This window comes from Panthera tigris, chromosome B3 (assembly GCF_018350195.1).
Source record: "Panthera tigris isolate Pti1 chromosome B3, P.tigris_Pti1_mat1.1, whole genome shotgun sequence".
Classification (NCBI taxonomy): domain Eukaryota; kingdom Metazoa; phylum Chordata; class Mammalia; order Carnivora; family Felidae; genus Panthera; species Panthera tigris.
In genome coordinates, this window is record NC_056665.1 from 73428668 (window position 1) to 73442201 (window position 13534).

Genomic DNA, 13534 nt, shown 5'->3' on the forward strand with positions numbered 1-13534 from the left:
TCAACTCAAACCCTCCTCAGGCTAGAGGGGCTTGAAGTGGACTGCCCCCCAAAGGAGAGAGGAGAGTGAGCCAGAGGGGATGGGCTAGGCCTCTCCTCCCACCCTATGGCACAGTGAAGCTCTGCACAGAAACCTGCATGTGGAACTGAAAACAGGGCTCCAGCTTTAGAAAATAAAGTGTTTGTTTATTATGAAATTAGAGATGGAGGCCTCTCCCCTTCCTCCCTTTTTCCCCTTCCCCAGCTGCCTCCCTCTTTTCTTTCCTTCCCCTCCCCTCCCCCTGGGGCCTGGGAAGCACGCAAGACAATGCCCAGAGCTGGGATGCCCAAGGCAGGCCAACAGCTGGGCAGAGCTCCAGGGAGGCGGCCATGGCGGGAGTGGGGTGTGCTGGAGCTCTCGCCCTGGGAGGTGGGCTGGCACCCTCTCTCTGCTGGAGGCCAGTGGAGCCAGGATGAGGCCATGAGTGATGGATGGAACCATGCGGGCAGGTCTGTAGAGACAGGAGAGCCCGGGGTCGAGGTGGTGAGTGGAGGAGGGCTTCAGGCCATCCCTGTTCCCCCAGGCCCATCATCTAGGGACACTGACCTGGGGCCGAACATCCCCTGCAGGAGGGTGGGCAGCAGTGGCTGGAAGTTTCTCTTGCTTTTGGGATGGTCAACAGAAAAAACCAAAAAGCCAGTCACAGGGACCCAGAGAGAATGCAGGCAGATGTGGGCAGGAGACAGACACAGAGCATGTATGTGGGCAAGGGAGACAGAGAGAGGGTGTGAGAGAGATTTAGAATCCGGGAGACAAAAACGGAGTCACAGAGAGAGTGGAATCACAGTGAAAGAACAGATTCAGAGTCGAGCCACACAATCCAGACCCAGACAGGAGAGCGTTACAGAAAGAGACAGAGATCCCTGGAGGGAGACACACAGACTCAGGAGGAGGGAGGTAAGAAGGAGGTTGCCCTGGGGAAGCTGGGAGGAGGGACACAGGGAGGAAAGGAGGCCTGGGGGCCCCTGGGCTGCTGCCGCCTGCCTGGACCCTGGGGGAGCTCACTCAGAGGGCCTGTGCGGGCTGCCCCACCGCGGCGGGCAGGGCCAGGGCCGGCTCTCAGGGGGTGGGGGGCTCCTTGGCCCCGTACAGCTCAGCCAGGGTGCGGAAGAGCGGCCCCCAGTCGTCCAGTGGTTCGGTGGGGCCGGAGGCACCCCCCGCTTCGCTGCCGGAGCCCAGGGAGCTGAGGGAGCCGCAGGAGGAGCCCCGGCCCTCGTAGCCGTACACCTGCACCGAATCGTAGGGCGGCACGCTGGGGTCATCGTCCGCCTCGCGGAGCCGCAGCGCCAGGAGCTGGGCCACGTCAGAGGGGCCGGGGGGCCTGGGCTGGCGTGGCGCCCGGGCCCGGGGCAGCACGTCGCGGCGCGCTGGAGGGCCCGGGTTCGGTGGGCCCGCCCCGTCGGGGTTCTGCAGTGCGCTGATGTCGAAGGCCTCGGTGTCCTCTTCGCCGCCGCCCTCGTCATCGTAGGTGATGATGTTCTCGCGGACGTCCTCCTCCTCCAGCACCATCAGCGCTTCCTGCTTCTGCCGCCGCAGGGCCACAAAGAGCACCACCAGCGCTGGGGGAGAGGCGCACACAGGCCGCTGAGCCCGCAGGGCCCGGAACAGGGCGCCTGGTTCCGTTCTGAACCGCAGGCAGGTTGGGAGACAGAGGAGACAGTGTGGCCTAGGGGTGGCAAGACCTTGGTCTGACATCTGGCAAACCTTGTTTGAGTCCTGACTTCACCCCTTAGTAGCTGTGTGACTGTGGGAAGTTGCTTGGCTTCTCTTAACCTCTTTGACCCTTTAGAGGGTTTGTGTGGAAAACAGGGAGAACAAATTTACCTCTTAGAGCTGTTCAAAGGATGAAAGGAAATAGCACGAGTGATGTGCTGGGCACCACACGTGCTCCAGAGTCAGGGTTCAATAAACAGTTTTTATGGCTTGTTGCTGTCATTGCGGATGGGTATGTCAGGGAAATGAGGCCAGAGCTTTTCTCTTGGACACATGAGGCAGTGGGAAAATCCAGGCATGATGCTTCCTTCATGCCCTAGGGTGGATTTCCCTGTGTCCAGGGATCTGGCTCCTCTCTATACCCCCTGCAGCCTTGGACCCCACATCTGTGTCCCACGGTGGTCTGACTCACCAAGCAAGGTGCCCACGCAGGTGATGATGGCAAGCAGGGCCCCAGTGCTGAGCCCAGCGGGGGAGAGCTGCGCCTCGGGCCGGCAGGACGCCACAGAGCCATCAGGACGGCAGCGGCACACGCTGACAGTCACTGTGGCAGTGCTGCTCATAGCTGGCTGTCCCCAGTCCCACAGCTCTATGGGAACCAGATAGGGTGCCTGGCGGGGCGGAGCAGGACGAGAGGGCAGCAGCAGGCTGGCAGAGCCATCTGTGGGAGAGGGAAGGTGTTGGCTATCTCCGGGGACACCTCCCCTGTAGGGTGGGTGCAACCCACGGAGACAGCTTCCGATGGGGAAGGTTTGCAAAGAGCAAAAACGTGCAAATCCCCATCCACTTTCTGTTGAGTGGGGGGCCCAGATATGTGGGTCAGGAGTCAGGCCGACTGGGCTAGGGGGTGGCAGAGGAAGAGAAGAGCAGGGAGGCAGGCACAGGCACAGTGGTAGAAGGCTACCCACCTCGATTGTCTCGGACAGTGAAGTTGGCATCAGGCCCCAGAGGCCCTTGAAGGGAGACACGGCTACTGTTGCCAACTTCATCTCTGTCCAGAGCCCGGATGACCTGAATCAGCTGGGAGGAAGAAGAGAGGCCTTGTATGGAGTGGGCAGCTGAAGGTCTTGAGGTCCCAACCCTGCTGCCTCAGCGGCTCACCTGGCCAGGGGCTGCAGAATCACACACAAAGGTGTCATAGGGCTCGGCCAGCTGGGGGGCGTTGTCATTCTCATCCAAGGTCTGGATGGCCACTTGCACGCGGGAGGCCTGTGCGGAGCTGTCTGAAGCCAGAACACGAACACGTACACCCCAAACACGCACACACGCCACAGTTTACACACAGCACACAGGGTGCACGGGCATGGATGCCACATGCAGCACACAGCATGCACGTGCAACACACGAGATATGCACGCAATATGCGAGTGAGAAACAGCATTGTGAAATGAAAGGAGCAACACCAAGTGCACACAACATTCCCGTGGTAGCCAAGATATGTGCAATGCAGCACACACATTCGGCCGGAGGGAAGCACCCACAATACATACATACAATAACCCACATGCAGGGCACATGCACCGTGAATGAAAGGTAGACACAAAGTGCATACAGGATGCACACATACAATAGTCATGAAATAAACACATTCATACCATATATTCGATGTACACTCAGCATTTAAAGCAAATACAACACACATGAAGTGGATGTTGGATATATACAGTGAATACAGTGTCACCAGCCCCCCGGGTCGAGAGAATGCATTTCATACACAGCGTGCGTGGGACAGAGACAGACACATGCGCGCGCGCGCGCGCACACACACACACACACACACACACACACACACCCCATCAGAGGTCTGGGAGGCCATGGTATAGCAATGAGTATCACTTAGAGTTGGCCTTGGGGAGCCAGGCCAGCCTGGGTACCAGAGCTAGACACAGGCCCCCTTCTTCATGCATCCCTTTATCAGGTGGCTTCATCATTGCCCTGCCTTGCTCCTCACTGCCAATGCCATCCAAGAGAGAATGGAAAACAGGTACCCCTGCCCACCCTAGTGCTCACCTCTCCTGGTTGAGCCTCCCACATTCTTTAGTCCTTCCCCAGGTGGGGAGAGAGCTGGCTAGCCCTGGTGAAGGGGCTAAGGTCCCAGCCTGGGCAAGGGAGGCTGAGTGGGCTCCCCAGCCAAGGGTTTGGGGCTCCATTCCTTCTGTGCAGTCAGGACCTGGGGCCTGCTACTTGATATTGGGGTTTGTTGCAGAGCAGGATTTGGTGGGAGGGTGAGAAGGCAGGGAGGGGAGCATGCGCGTGCACACGCGCACACGCACACACACACACACACTCACACACACACACACACGGCTACGTATACACAGGCAACTACAAACACACTATGTAAACACGCAGGGGCATTCCCACGGACAGATACACAAGCACTTCTATGTAACACACAGCAACATGGGCATAAACATAAGCCCATACACAGAAAATTCTACACCGAGAGGAGATAACTGCTCTGATTCTGCAGCCTGACTGGGTCTGATGGCTCTTCCACTTAACGTCTGTGTGACCTTGGGAAGTTACTTAACTTCTCTCTGCCCGAGTTTCCTTATTTTCAAATGGGGAACTAATCATACCTCCCACATAAAGTTGTAGTGGTGATTACATTAATTCGTTCACATTTGGTACTTAGAACAGTGCCTGATACACAATAAGTAATAAATTACCTGTTCGCAAACACTCACACATGCAAAACGATATATATAAATGGCCACTGTACCTATTATCATATACATCAAATTACACATATGCACAAATATTCTATACTCAACTACATATACACACAAATACGTGTGTGTATTTTCACACACACAGAATTATACACACATGTAAGTACACACTCACACGTACACATACTATATAGTTCTTTACTGACACGTACAAACATCTGTGCACACAGTTACAACTCTCACAGACAGGACACAGAGAGAAAATGTAGGAGACCCTGGGGCGTGAACAGGGGTGAGAAGGGGGGGTTCACAAAGGGGAAGGAGGTCTTCCTATCTCCGGTGGCCATGGCTGCCCAGAGGTAGTCAACCCATGCTGCTGGTGACTGGTGGCTGACAGGGGCAGGAGCTGGGCCCTCTCCTCTACCTTGAGGGCTCTCTGCGGGGCTTCCCTGAGAGGAGCTTCTGGGGCCCCCCCAATCAGCCCCCAGAGGAGGGACCCAGCCCTTCCCTGAACCCTGGCTTCAGCCTGCAGCAGACAGTGGGAAGGGCAGGGTCTGCCAAGGTGCAGGTTGGGGTTTGTTAGGGGTTGGAAGCTATCTGAGGTTAGGTTTGTTTCCCAGTTGGGGAAAGTCAGGCATGGGAGTGAATTTAAAGTCAGGGGAATGTGCAGGCAGACCCACTGTGCCCAGGGCAGTCCAGCCTCAGAGACCAGAAGGCCTGCCTGTGGTGATGATCCAGGCTGGGGACCCAGCGCTGCACACAGTGAGGAGTGGTGGCAGTGACTGTCCCTCCCCCCCCCCCCCAACTCCCCCTGCTCAGGGACAGCTCCTCTGCCAGGAGGCTGCTGCTTTCCCCTCTCCTGGGGGCCCAGGGCTCCTCACCGAGCTCTGTGGCCAACACTGTGAGGTTGTGCCAGACACGAGTCTCGCGGTCCAGGGGCACCACCGTGCGGATGGTGCCGTCTTCAGGCTCGATAGAGAAGCAGCGCTCTGGATCCGAGTGGGGGAGGATGGAGTATCTGGGGAAGACGGAGTGGAGCTGGGGGCAGATCTGGGGCAGGGCCGGAGCTGGCTGCTACCCCTCCCTCCCTTCTGTTTGCCTTGCTGGGCCTCTTGGCTCTTCTGGGCAGAGGGCCCGAGCTCGTCTGGGCTAAGCCTCCCCCGTGTACCCAGAGCCATGATTCACATTAGGGTCCCCTTAAAAAACAAATCATTTGGGGAAGTCATAAACATTAAACACCTGTCCTAAGACTCAGGGGGACTGGGTTTCATGGGTTTGGGAGAGGAAGAGGTGGAAAAGGGGTAGATATGATCTGTCTGTCAGACTTCTGGGCTCTGTTTTGGGGACCCAGGGACCTATGTTTCAGCTTTGCTTTGCCTCAGACCAGCTGTGTGACCTTGGGTGAATCGTTCAACCTCTCCTTACTTAACCACAAAATGGCAATGACGCCAGCACCTCCCTCATTCCTGTGACAGGGATGCCCAGAGGTGGGAAGAGTGGCTCTTCTCAAGGCAGACAAATCCGGATTTGGATCCCAACTCTGGCGATGTAACCTTGGGCAAGTAACTTAAGTTCTCGGGGCCTCGTCTCTAAAACAACGGGTGATGATCATGCCTACTTCACGGGGCTGTCGTGAGAATTGAATGTGGTCAAGCGTTTGGTAAAATGTGAAGCAATAGTGGTAGCCATCACCCATCCACCAAGCTCCTCGCAAGAGATTGCATTTGCTTGCACCGCCACTGGGAGGTGCCACTGTTATCCTCTCAGAGGGATGGGTGGAATTGGAGAGCGGTAATTAGCCAGGTCCTCCAGCCCTCCCCTGGCCCCCAGCCCCGCAGAGTGGGAGACCTCTGCCAGGAGGTGAGTGTGATTTTTCCATGAAGGGGACCCATCCTCAGTGGGAATAGCCTGCTGCTGAGCTCCTTCCCTGAGTCCTGGCCCTTCCCCTGCCCACACCCCAGCTCACCTGATTGGGCTGGCTGGGGAATCCAGGTCAGAGGCTGAGACCTGGCCCACCAGCGTCCCGGGAGCTTTGTTCTCAGGCACTGCCAGGTGATAGGCAGCCTGGGTGAAGGCAGGGGGCTCTGGGGCATCCTGCACAGCCACGCGTACCGAGGCCACGTCCTTGAAGGGCCCTCGCCGCAGGTAAGCTGGGTCGATGAGGGTGTTGGTGGCCTCCACACGGAAGGAATAGGAGCGCCGGGTCTCAAAGTCTAGGGGCTATGGGGAGGGGACGGGGAGTGACTGAGGCACGTGGAAACCAGGGCAGGCCCAAGCTCCCGGGAGGTGAGAGAGAGGTCCCCTCTCCATGCAACCAGTGCTCAGCCCACCTGACAGGAGAGGTGGGCACCTGAGAGGCAGTGGCTGCAGTGGTCCGAGTGAGGCAGATGACTTAGTCCGTAACTCTAGGTGTGCCTCCAGCTCCACCACAGACTGGCTACATAAAAAGTCCTGAGCCAGTCATTCCCCCTTGCTGGGCCCCAGTCCCTCATCTGAAAGAGGACTAGATGACCATGATCCCTAAGCTCCAAACGTGGTCCCGAGTCTGTTGTAGACCAGTTAGAGGGGTGCCTCATGGGGCAGGAGGCACGCATGAGTGAGTCTGCAAGCGTTAGCAGACAGGAGACTAACCTTGCGGACAGTGAGAAGCCCATCTCGACCCTGGGAGTCTGTGCTGATGCTGAAGGCCTCGGACCCCTCTCCGTCCAGGATGCTGTATGCCATGAGGGCGTTGTCCCCCAGGTCTGGGTCCTGGGCCCGCAGACGGCCCACTAGGGTGCCTGGCCCAGCAGTCTCCACCACAGAGAACTGGTACAGGCCTTGGGTGTGGATGGAGAGGAAACATTCTTAGAGGGGTCCCAGCCCTCCTCCCTCCCCCAGCACTTCCTTCTCCTGGGGGCTGGCTAAGGGAGGGGCGGGAGAGAAGACTTCTCCAGAGGCCGTAGGGGGTGGGGCAGTCAAAGGATGGGTCAGGTGGCAGCACTGGCCCCTTACTTTGAGGGAACTTGGGGGGGTTGTCGTTGACATCGCTAAGGGTGACTGTCACTGTAGTGCTGCCCGACAGCCCCCCCATGTGGCCGCCCATGTCCTTGGCCTGAATCACCACCAAGAACTCCTCCTGTGTCTCCCGGTCCATGTTGGGGATGGCGGTCCGCACCACTCCTGGGGAGAGATGAGGGGTCAGGGGGTGCCTGTTCCCATGGCTGCCCCCCCAGGTTCCTGAGCCCTATTCTCACCAGTCTGGGGGTCGACAGAGAAGAAAGGCAGTCCATCCAGCACGGTGTACACCAGCTTGGCGCTGTTCCCGTAGCTGGGGTCATCGGCATCGTGAGCCGTCACCTGGATCACTGATGTCCCTGTGGGCCGTCCCGGCACCCCCACTCAGCAGGGGCAGGGCCAGGTGGGAAGGAACAGCAGATGAGGGGGACCCAGACATGATGGCAATGCGGGAAGGAGAGATGAGGGTGCTCCAGGAGACGGACCCCAGGATGGTCAGAGTTGGGGTACTCACCGACATTGGACATCTCGGGCACTGTGGCGTGGTAGGGCCCGAGGGGAAAGATAGGTGGATTGTCGTTGATGTCTTGCACCTTGATGATAAACTCTGAAGGGGGCTCCAGAGGCCGGTTTGAGGCTCGGTCCACAGCTTGGGCAAGCAGCACGTACTGTGCCTTCTCCTCTCGGTCCAGGCTCTTGGTGACATGGATATTGCCTGTGGCCTCATCAATCACAAATACAGTGCCTGCCCCCTCCCCGGTCAGCAGGTACTTGGTGCGGCCCTCGCCCCTGTCCACATCCGAGTGCAGCTGTAGGGGTCAGGGAAAAATGGCAGCGGGTTCCAAGCATAGGGACAGAAGGTTAAAGAGTCTAAGTCTATGACTGGGTGGAACGTTGGGAGTCCTGAGGGACCAAGGTCATTGTAGAAGTGACAAAGTTGCAGGGCAGGGCCCAAGGGCCTCAAGAGTCAAGGTAGACATGGGAAGGGCTGATCCTTACCTTACCAATAAGGACGGGCTCTGGACCGGCATATTCCTCAATGACAAAGAACTGGTTCCACACCCAGCTCCTTCGGTTCCGTAGCAGTACTGGTCCTGGGCCCCCCCGGGACCCTGCCCAGGCCCGGGCTGGGGCTGCCAGGCGCCCCATGCAGCCCCAGCCACCCAGCCAGGCCAGGAGGAGCCTCACCAGACCCCACATGTTTGGGCTCCAGCCGGGGCTCTGTTCACTGTCCCTGGGTACTGAGGCATGAGCTGGCCGGGGCAGAGGGGCAGATGCGTTGGAGCTACCCCATGGATCCACACCTGTAGGACAGGTAGTTGTTCAGGGTCAAAGAAACCCTTAACTCTCCCCACCCCCCAACCAAAGTTCGATGCTGAAGATCAGACCTCCAAGGAACCAGACATCCCACTGCCCAGAACCCAGACTGAGAGCAGACAGTCTGATCCTTCTCTCCACCCAGGCTCTGCCTGTATTCACCTCCAGCCCTACAAGCTGATAAATCTCTGGCCAGTCAACTCTGAGTCAAGAAGCTGGGGAAGAAAACAGGAGAGGGGATGCCGGAAGGGTTTAGAACCCTAAATGTGGCTCCTGTTCTCCCAGGTTGGGCATGCAGCCAGGGGGTTGGAGGAGATGGGGACTGCCAGAGAAAGGGCTTAAAATCCAGAGGCTGGGACTCATGGAGGTGTGGTGTCAGGGTGTCTAGGGTCAGGCTGAGCAATGACAAGGAGTGCAGCCAAAGACAGGGTTGCGAGCCTGTGAAAGTCCCTCTTTCACGGAGAACCCCACCTCTCCAGAACCTGCCCCCAGCTCATACTGCCAGCCGAAGTCCTTGAAGGGGGACTCCAGAGTGGAGGGCCGGCCCTGAAAGAAGAGGGGGTAGAGTTGGGGGCCAGGGCCAGGAGGCTGAGAAGGGAGAGCAGAGAGTACAGATACAACGTTACTGAGGGTGAGACCCAGACTCAGGCACTGTCCGGCACAGACTGAGACAGAATGGCAGCAAGAGACACAAGGAAAGAGATCAAAGGAGGCAGCCTGGATGTGTGATAGGCAGAGAAGAGTCATAGGTAACAGGCTTGGGAATGGTTGGGAGGAGGGCAGAGGGGCTTTCTGTGTGTGATGGGCAGACAGGGGCAGCCCTCAGCTACGGGGGGTCAGGCCAGGCCTGGAGAACTTCAATCTGGGAGAGGGGGTGGCCAGGAGGGGCTTCGGGAAGGGAGCTGGAGAGACGACCCTTCCCACTGCTGTCTCCTCCCTCTCCTCCTGGGGGGCATCCCTCAGGTAGCTGTGGCTGCCACCCCTCCTTCCCCAGAGCAGATACACACCTGCCAGTCCTTTGCGCCCCCCCCCCCCCCCCGAGGGAAGAGGGAAGCGGGGAGACCAGAGCGGGAGGCGGGACGAGGAGAAGGGAAGGGCTGGAGGAGTGGGAAACAGGATAGCGGGAAGGGAAGAGGAGGCGAAAGGGAAGGGACGGGGAAAGGAAAGGAGAGCGGGAAAAGGCAAAGAGAAAGGAAAGGAAAGGTAGGGGAAGGAAAAGGCAAAGAGGAAGAGGAGATGGAGAAAGGGCAAGAGGGAGAGGGAAGAGGCGGAGGAAGCAAACAGGCAGAGAGAAGGCAGGATGAAGAGAAATCGAGGGAGAGGAAAATGGGGAAAGGAGGGAGAGTAGGTGCGGGGAAGAAGGGAATGAGGTAGAGCGCGGGAGACGGGAGCGGGCAGTGGGCTCCCAGCCGCGGAGCGCACCGCTCTGAAGACACCCGCAGGCTGCGGGCCCCCTGCTGCCCCTCCGCGGGTTGTCGACCCCGGGCTCCGGGGCAGGCGCCCTTACCTGGCAGTGCCGAGAGGCCCAGGCCGGCGGGGAGCGTCCCCGCCCGCCCCCGTCGCCGGGTCCCGGGGGCGCAGCCCCGAGCGGATCGGAGCGGGCGCCGCGGCTCCGCTGCAGGTCTGAGCGGCCCCGGCGAGAACAAGGGAGCGAGACGGAGGGGGCGGGGGAAGGAGGCTCCGCCTGCGGAGGAGCGAGGCGGCTCCGCGGCGCGCGGGAGAGAGCCCAGCCTCCGACCCTCCCCGGCCAGCCCGGGCCCGCGCGGCGGGGGCGGGGGCGGCGCTGCCGGGCCGCCGGGCGCATACAGATGCAGCGCCCCTCCCGGGCCGGGCCCGCAGAGCCCGGCGGGCCACTCGGGCGGGAGGACGTCCAGGCCCCGGCGCCAGGCCGTCTTCCAACGGCTGGCGAAGAGGGTGAAGCCGGGAGCGCCGAGCGGCCCCCGCACACCGCCCGCAACGGGGCGAAGGGCGAGCGTGTGGTGAGGCGGGGAATTAGGAGCCCGCTGCGGAGAGGCCCGGCTCCAGCTCCCGGGGCGGCCTCTGGGGCGGCTATAAACCCCGGCCACAAGGCGGCGGCATTTGGGGGGGCCGGTGCGGGGCACCAGAGTGGGCCGACTGGGGCAGCGCTTAAGCCCGGCAGAAGGGTCCAGGGAGACCGCGGGCTGAGCCCAGGGAACAGGTCAGGGCCCGAGGCACGCCAGCAGCGGGAGGGGACGGAGGTGGGGAGTGGAGCCTTTTTGGGAAGCTCCTTTACAGGTTCCCATTGAGCTAGTGGCTGCCGCCCCCTGGCGGCAGCCGTGGGAGGCGCCTTGAAGGAGGCGAGCAGGTGACCAAAAGCCTACACCACAGGAAGGACTGGGAACCTCCTCAACCCTCCAACCAACACTCCTCTTGGCAGGGGTCTTCCCCTCTCTGCCCTCCAGTGAGTTAGATCCTCTGTGGCGACGTAGTTACAGCCAAGGCAGAGATGGAGGGCGGGAATTCCCTGCTCCAGGAAGCAGCAGGCTTCCTGAACAAGTGTATGGAGTGCAAACAGTGGTGCTTCCATGCTACCAGTCCTCTTCAACTCAGTTTGGCTCTCCCCCACGCCCTGCCCAAGGAAGGCCAGTAATACACACTAGTTAAAACTAAGTCAGATTTTTATTATTTTCCATAGACCACATCATTTAATAATAAAAAAAATAAAAATAAAAATTGAACAAAAGGAAAAGGTGGATATAAAGTGGAACCGGTGGGCAAGAGGCAAGGACTGCAGGACAGAAGAGACTGGGAACTGCAGGGGCCCTGGGACTCAGGAGGAGATGCTGATTCAGCTCATAGGTGACCCAGTCCTGGCCCCGGCTGTTCCCAAGAGGGGGGTGTGAGTACCCAAAGGAGGTGGTGAGCAGGATGGAGGAAAAATGAAAGAGGTGTGGGGCTTCTGGCTGTTCCCCACCTCTGGGCCAACCACCTCCCTCCCTAACCTAGCTCTTCCCTCTCAGATTTAACATGGGAAATGAGAGAGAGAAGAGGGCAAACTCCCAAGAGATAGGTTATGGGGGTGGGGCTTTGGGGGGGGAAAGATGGCCACTACTCCATTTGGTATGTGGGGACAGGTGGCAGCCATACTTCAGCACTGGGTAAAAGATGTGAAAGACCCCTGGTTATAGGGTGGTAGAGATTGTACCTATCCCTCTGTGGCCTCGAACCCCCCAGGGCAGGGTGGCTGATGCCTGCAGCTCTCCCTCTCAAGTTTTCCCAGCTAACGGCGCCCGCCCCGGTCCCGCACAGGTGTGCTCCGACTCCGGCTCCTGCTGTGGCGCTTGGTGTCTCTGCGGTCCCTCTCCCTGCCTCGCTCCCGGTCCCTCTCCCTATCCCGATCTCTATCACCCCTGTCACGCTCCCTTTCCCTCTCTCTTTCCCTGTCCCTCTCTCTGCTGTGCTCTCGACGCTTCTCCCGCTCCAGCTGTCGGTTCCTTTCCCGCTCTGCTTCCTTCTCCCGCTCCTTTTGCTCTTCCTCCTCTTGCTCCTTTCGCCGCTTCTCCCGCTCCTTGGCCCGTTCGGCCCGCTCTGCCTCCTTCTGAACAATCTGCAGCAGGCAGCAAATGTAGAGAATAGGCATCTTGGCCCTGCTCATGCCAGTCCTGCTTTGTCTATCTGCATCTGGACCCTGCCCTCCTAGCTCAGGGTCACTGTCAGCTCTGCTGTTAAGCAAGAAGTGTCAGCAATCACATCTCTTTGTCTTGGGGTCCTAATCCCTCCAAGTTTTTACCTTTTATACCCACAACAGGTAGTGGCACCAGTCATGCCTGGCCTCTGGTATTTCCCTAGCTACCTAGATGTGAACAAACCACTTTTCTGTTTAGTTGAGTAATATCAGCCTCAAATTCCCAAAAGGCCCATCACGAAGAAACTTAAATTTAAAAAGCAAAAAATCCAAGTAACAAACAAACAAACAAGTAAAAAGCAAAAAATCCTAGTGGTGCTTGGCTGGTTCAGTCAGAAGAGCATGCAACTCTTGATCCTGGGGTTGTGAGATGGAGCCCCACACGGGGTGTAGGAATCACTTAAATAGATAATTAAAAAAAAAAATGTTCTTAATTTTTTTATTTTTGAGAGAGAGAGAGAGAGAGAGAGAGAGAGAGAGAGAGCACACAAGCAGGGCAGGGGTGGGGGCGGAGGGGGACAAAGGATCCAAAGTGGGCTGTGCGCTGACAGCAGCAAGCCCAACGTGGGGGCTTGAAACTCTTGAACTGTGACATCATGACCTGAGCTGAAGTCAGACATGGAACCAACCGAGCCACCCAGGTGCCCAAAATAAAAAAAAAAAAAAAAAAAAAAAAAAAAAGTCCTAGAAATAAAAAAGCAGAGAAGTGGACGAATCTAGAAAATGGATTTCTTGGGGTGCCTGGGTGGCTCAGTTGGTTAAGCGTCCGACTTCGGCTCAGGTCATGATCTCACAGTCCGTGAGTTTGAGCCCCGCATCGGGCTCTGTGCTGACAGCTCGGAGCCTGAAGCCTGTTTCAGATTCTGTGTCTCCCTCTCTCTCTGCCCCTCCGCTGTTCATGCTCTGTCTCTCTCTGTCTCAAAAATAAATAAATGTTAAAAAAAAAAAAATTTTTTTTAAAAGAAAATGGATTTCTTGGCTAACCAAAATCAATTTCCAAGAGGCATGGCTGACACAACTATATAAACCCAGTTCCTGTCTTTGTGTCAACCTTTACCCTCTTGGGTTTGGCTTCTCTGTGGCATACTTGGCACGTGGTTCTTAAAACTACCTCTTTCTGTGATGCTTAGTTTCTCCCCTTACTATC

The 13534-nt window shown here is 58.0% G+C and overlaps 2 protein-coding genes across 13 annotated transcripts in view; both read right to left on the reverse strand.

Moving 5' to 3' along the window:
- Positions 1-248: 248 nt before the first annotated feature.
- CDH24 (cadherin 24) lies at positions 249-10324 on the reverse strand. Of its 2 annotated transcripts, XR_006218745.1 has the most exons (13): positions 10249-10324; positions 8424-8728; positions 7939-8233; positions 7664-7783; positions 7422-7589; positions 7059-7246; positions 6394-6647; positions 5309-5445; positions 2854-2975; positions 2661-2772; positions 2165-2413; positions 586-1598; positions 249-490 (listed from the first exon to the last, which is right to left on the reverse strand). XR_006218745.1 is itself a non-coding variant. In XM_042989385.1 (12 exons), the coding sequence occupies exons 2-12, from the start codon at positions 8622-8624 to the stop codon at positions 1099-1101; spliced, it is 2346 nt and encodes a 781-aa protein (XP_042845319.1). In that variant the 5' UTR covers positions 8625-8728; positions 10249-10324; the 3' UTR covers positions 249-1098. The 2 variants fall into 2 exon arrangements, 1 of the variants encoding a protein (XP_042845319.1); XM_042989385.1 differs by having other exon boundaries at positions 249-1598.
- Positions 10325-11690: 1366 nt separating this feature from the next.
- ACIN1 (apoptotic chromatin condensation inducer 1) overlaps positions 11691-13534 on the reverse strand; it is a 33589-nt gene continuing 31745 nt past the window's right edge. For 10 of the 11 annotated variants that reach the window (XM_042989389.1, XM_042989390.1, XM_042989388.1 and 7 more), the window contains one exon: positions 11691-12309. In XM_042989389.1, coding sequence (XP_042845323.1) covers positions 11983-12309 — 327 coding nt within the window. In that variant the 3' untranslated portion in view covers positions 11691-11982. The remainder of the gene's footprint in view (positions 12310-13534) is intronic. The other variant, XM_042989393.1, reaches the window with a different exon arrangement.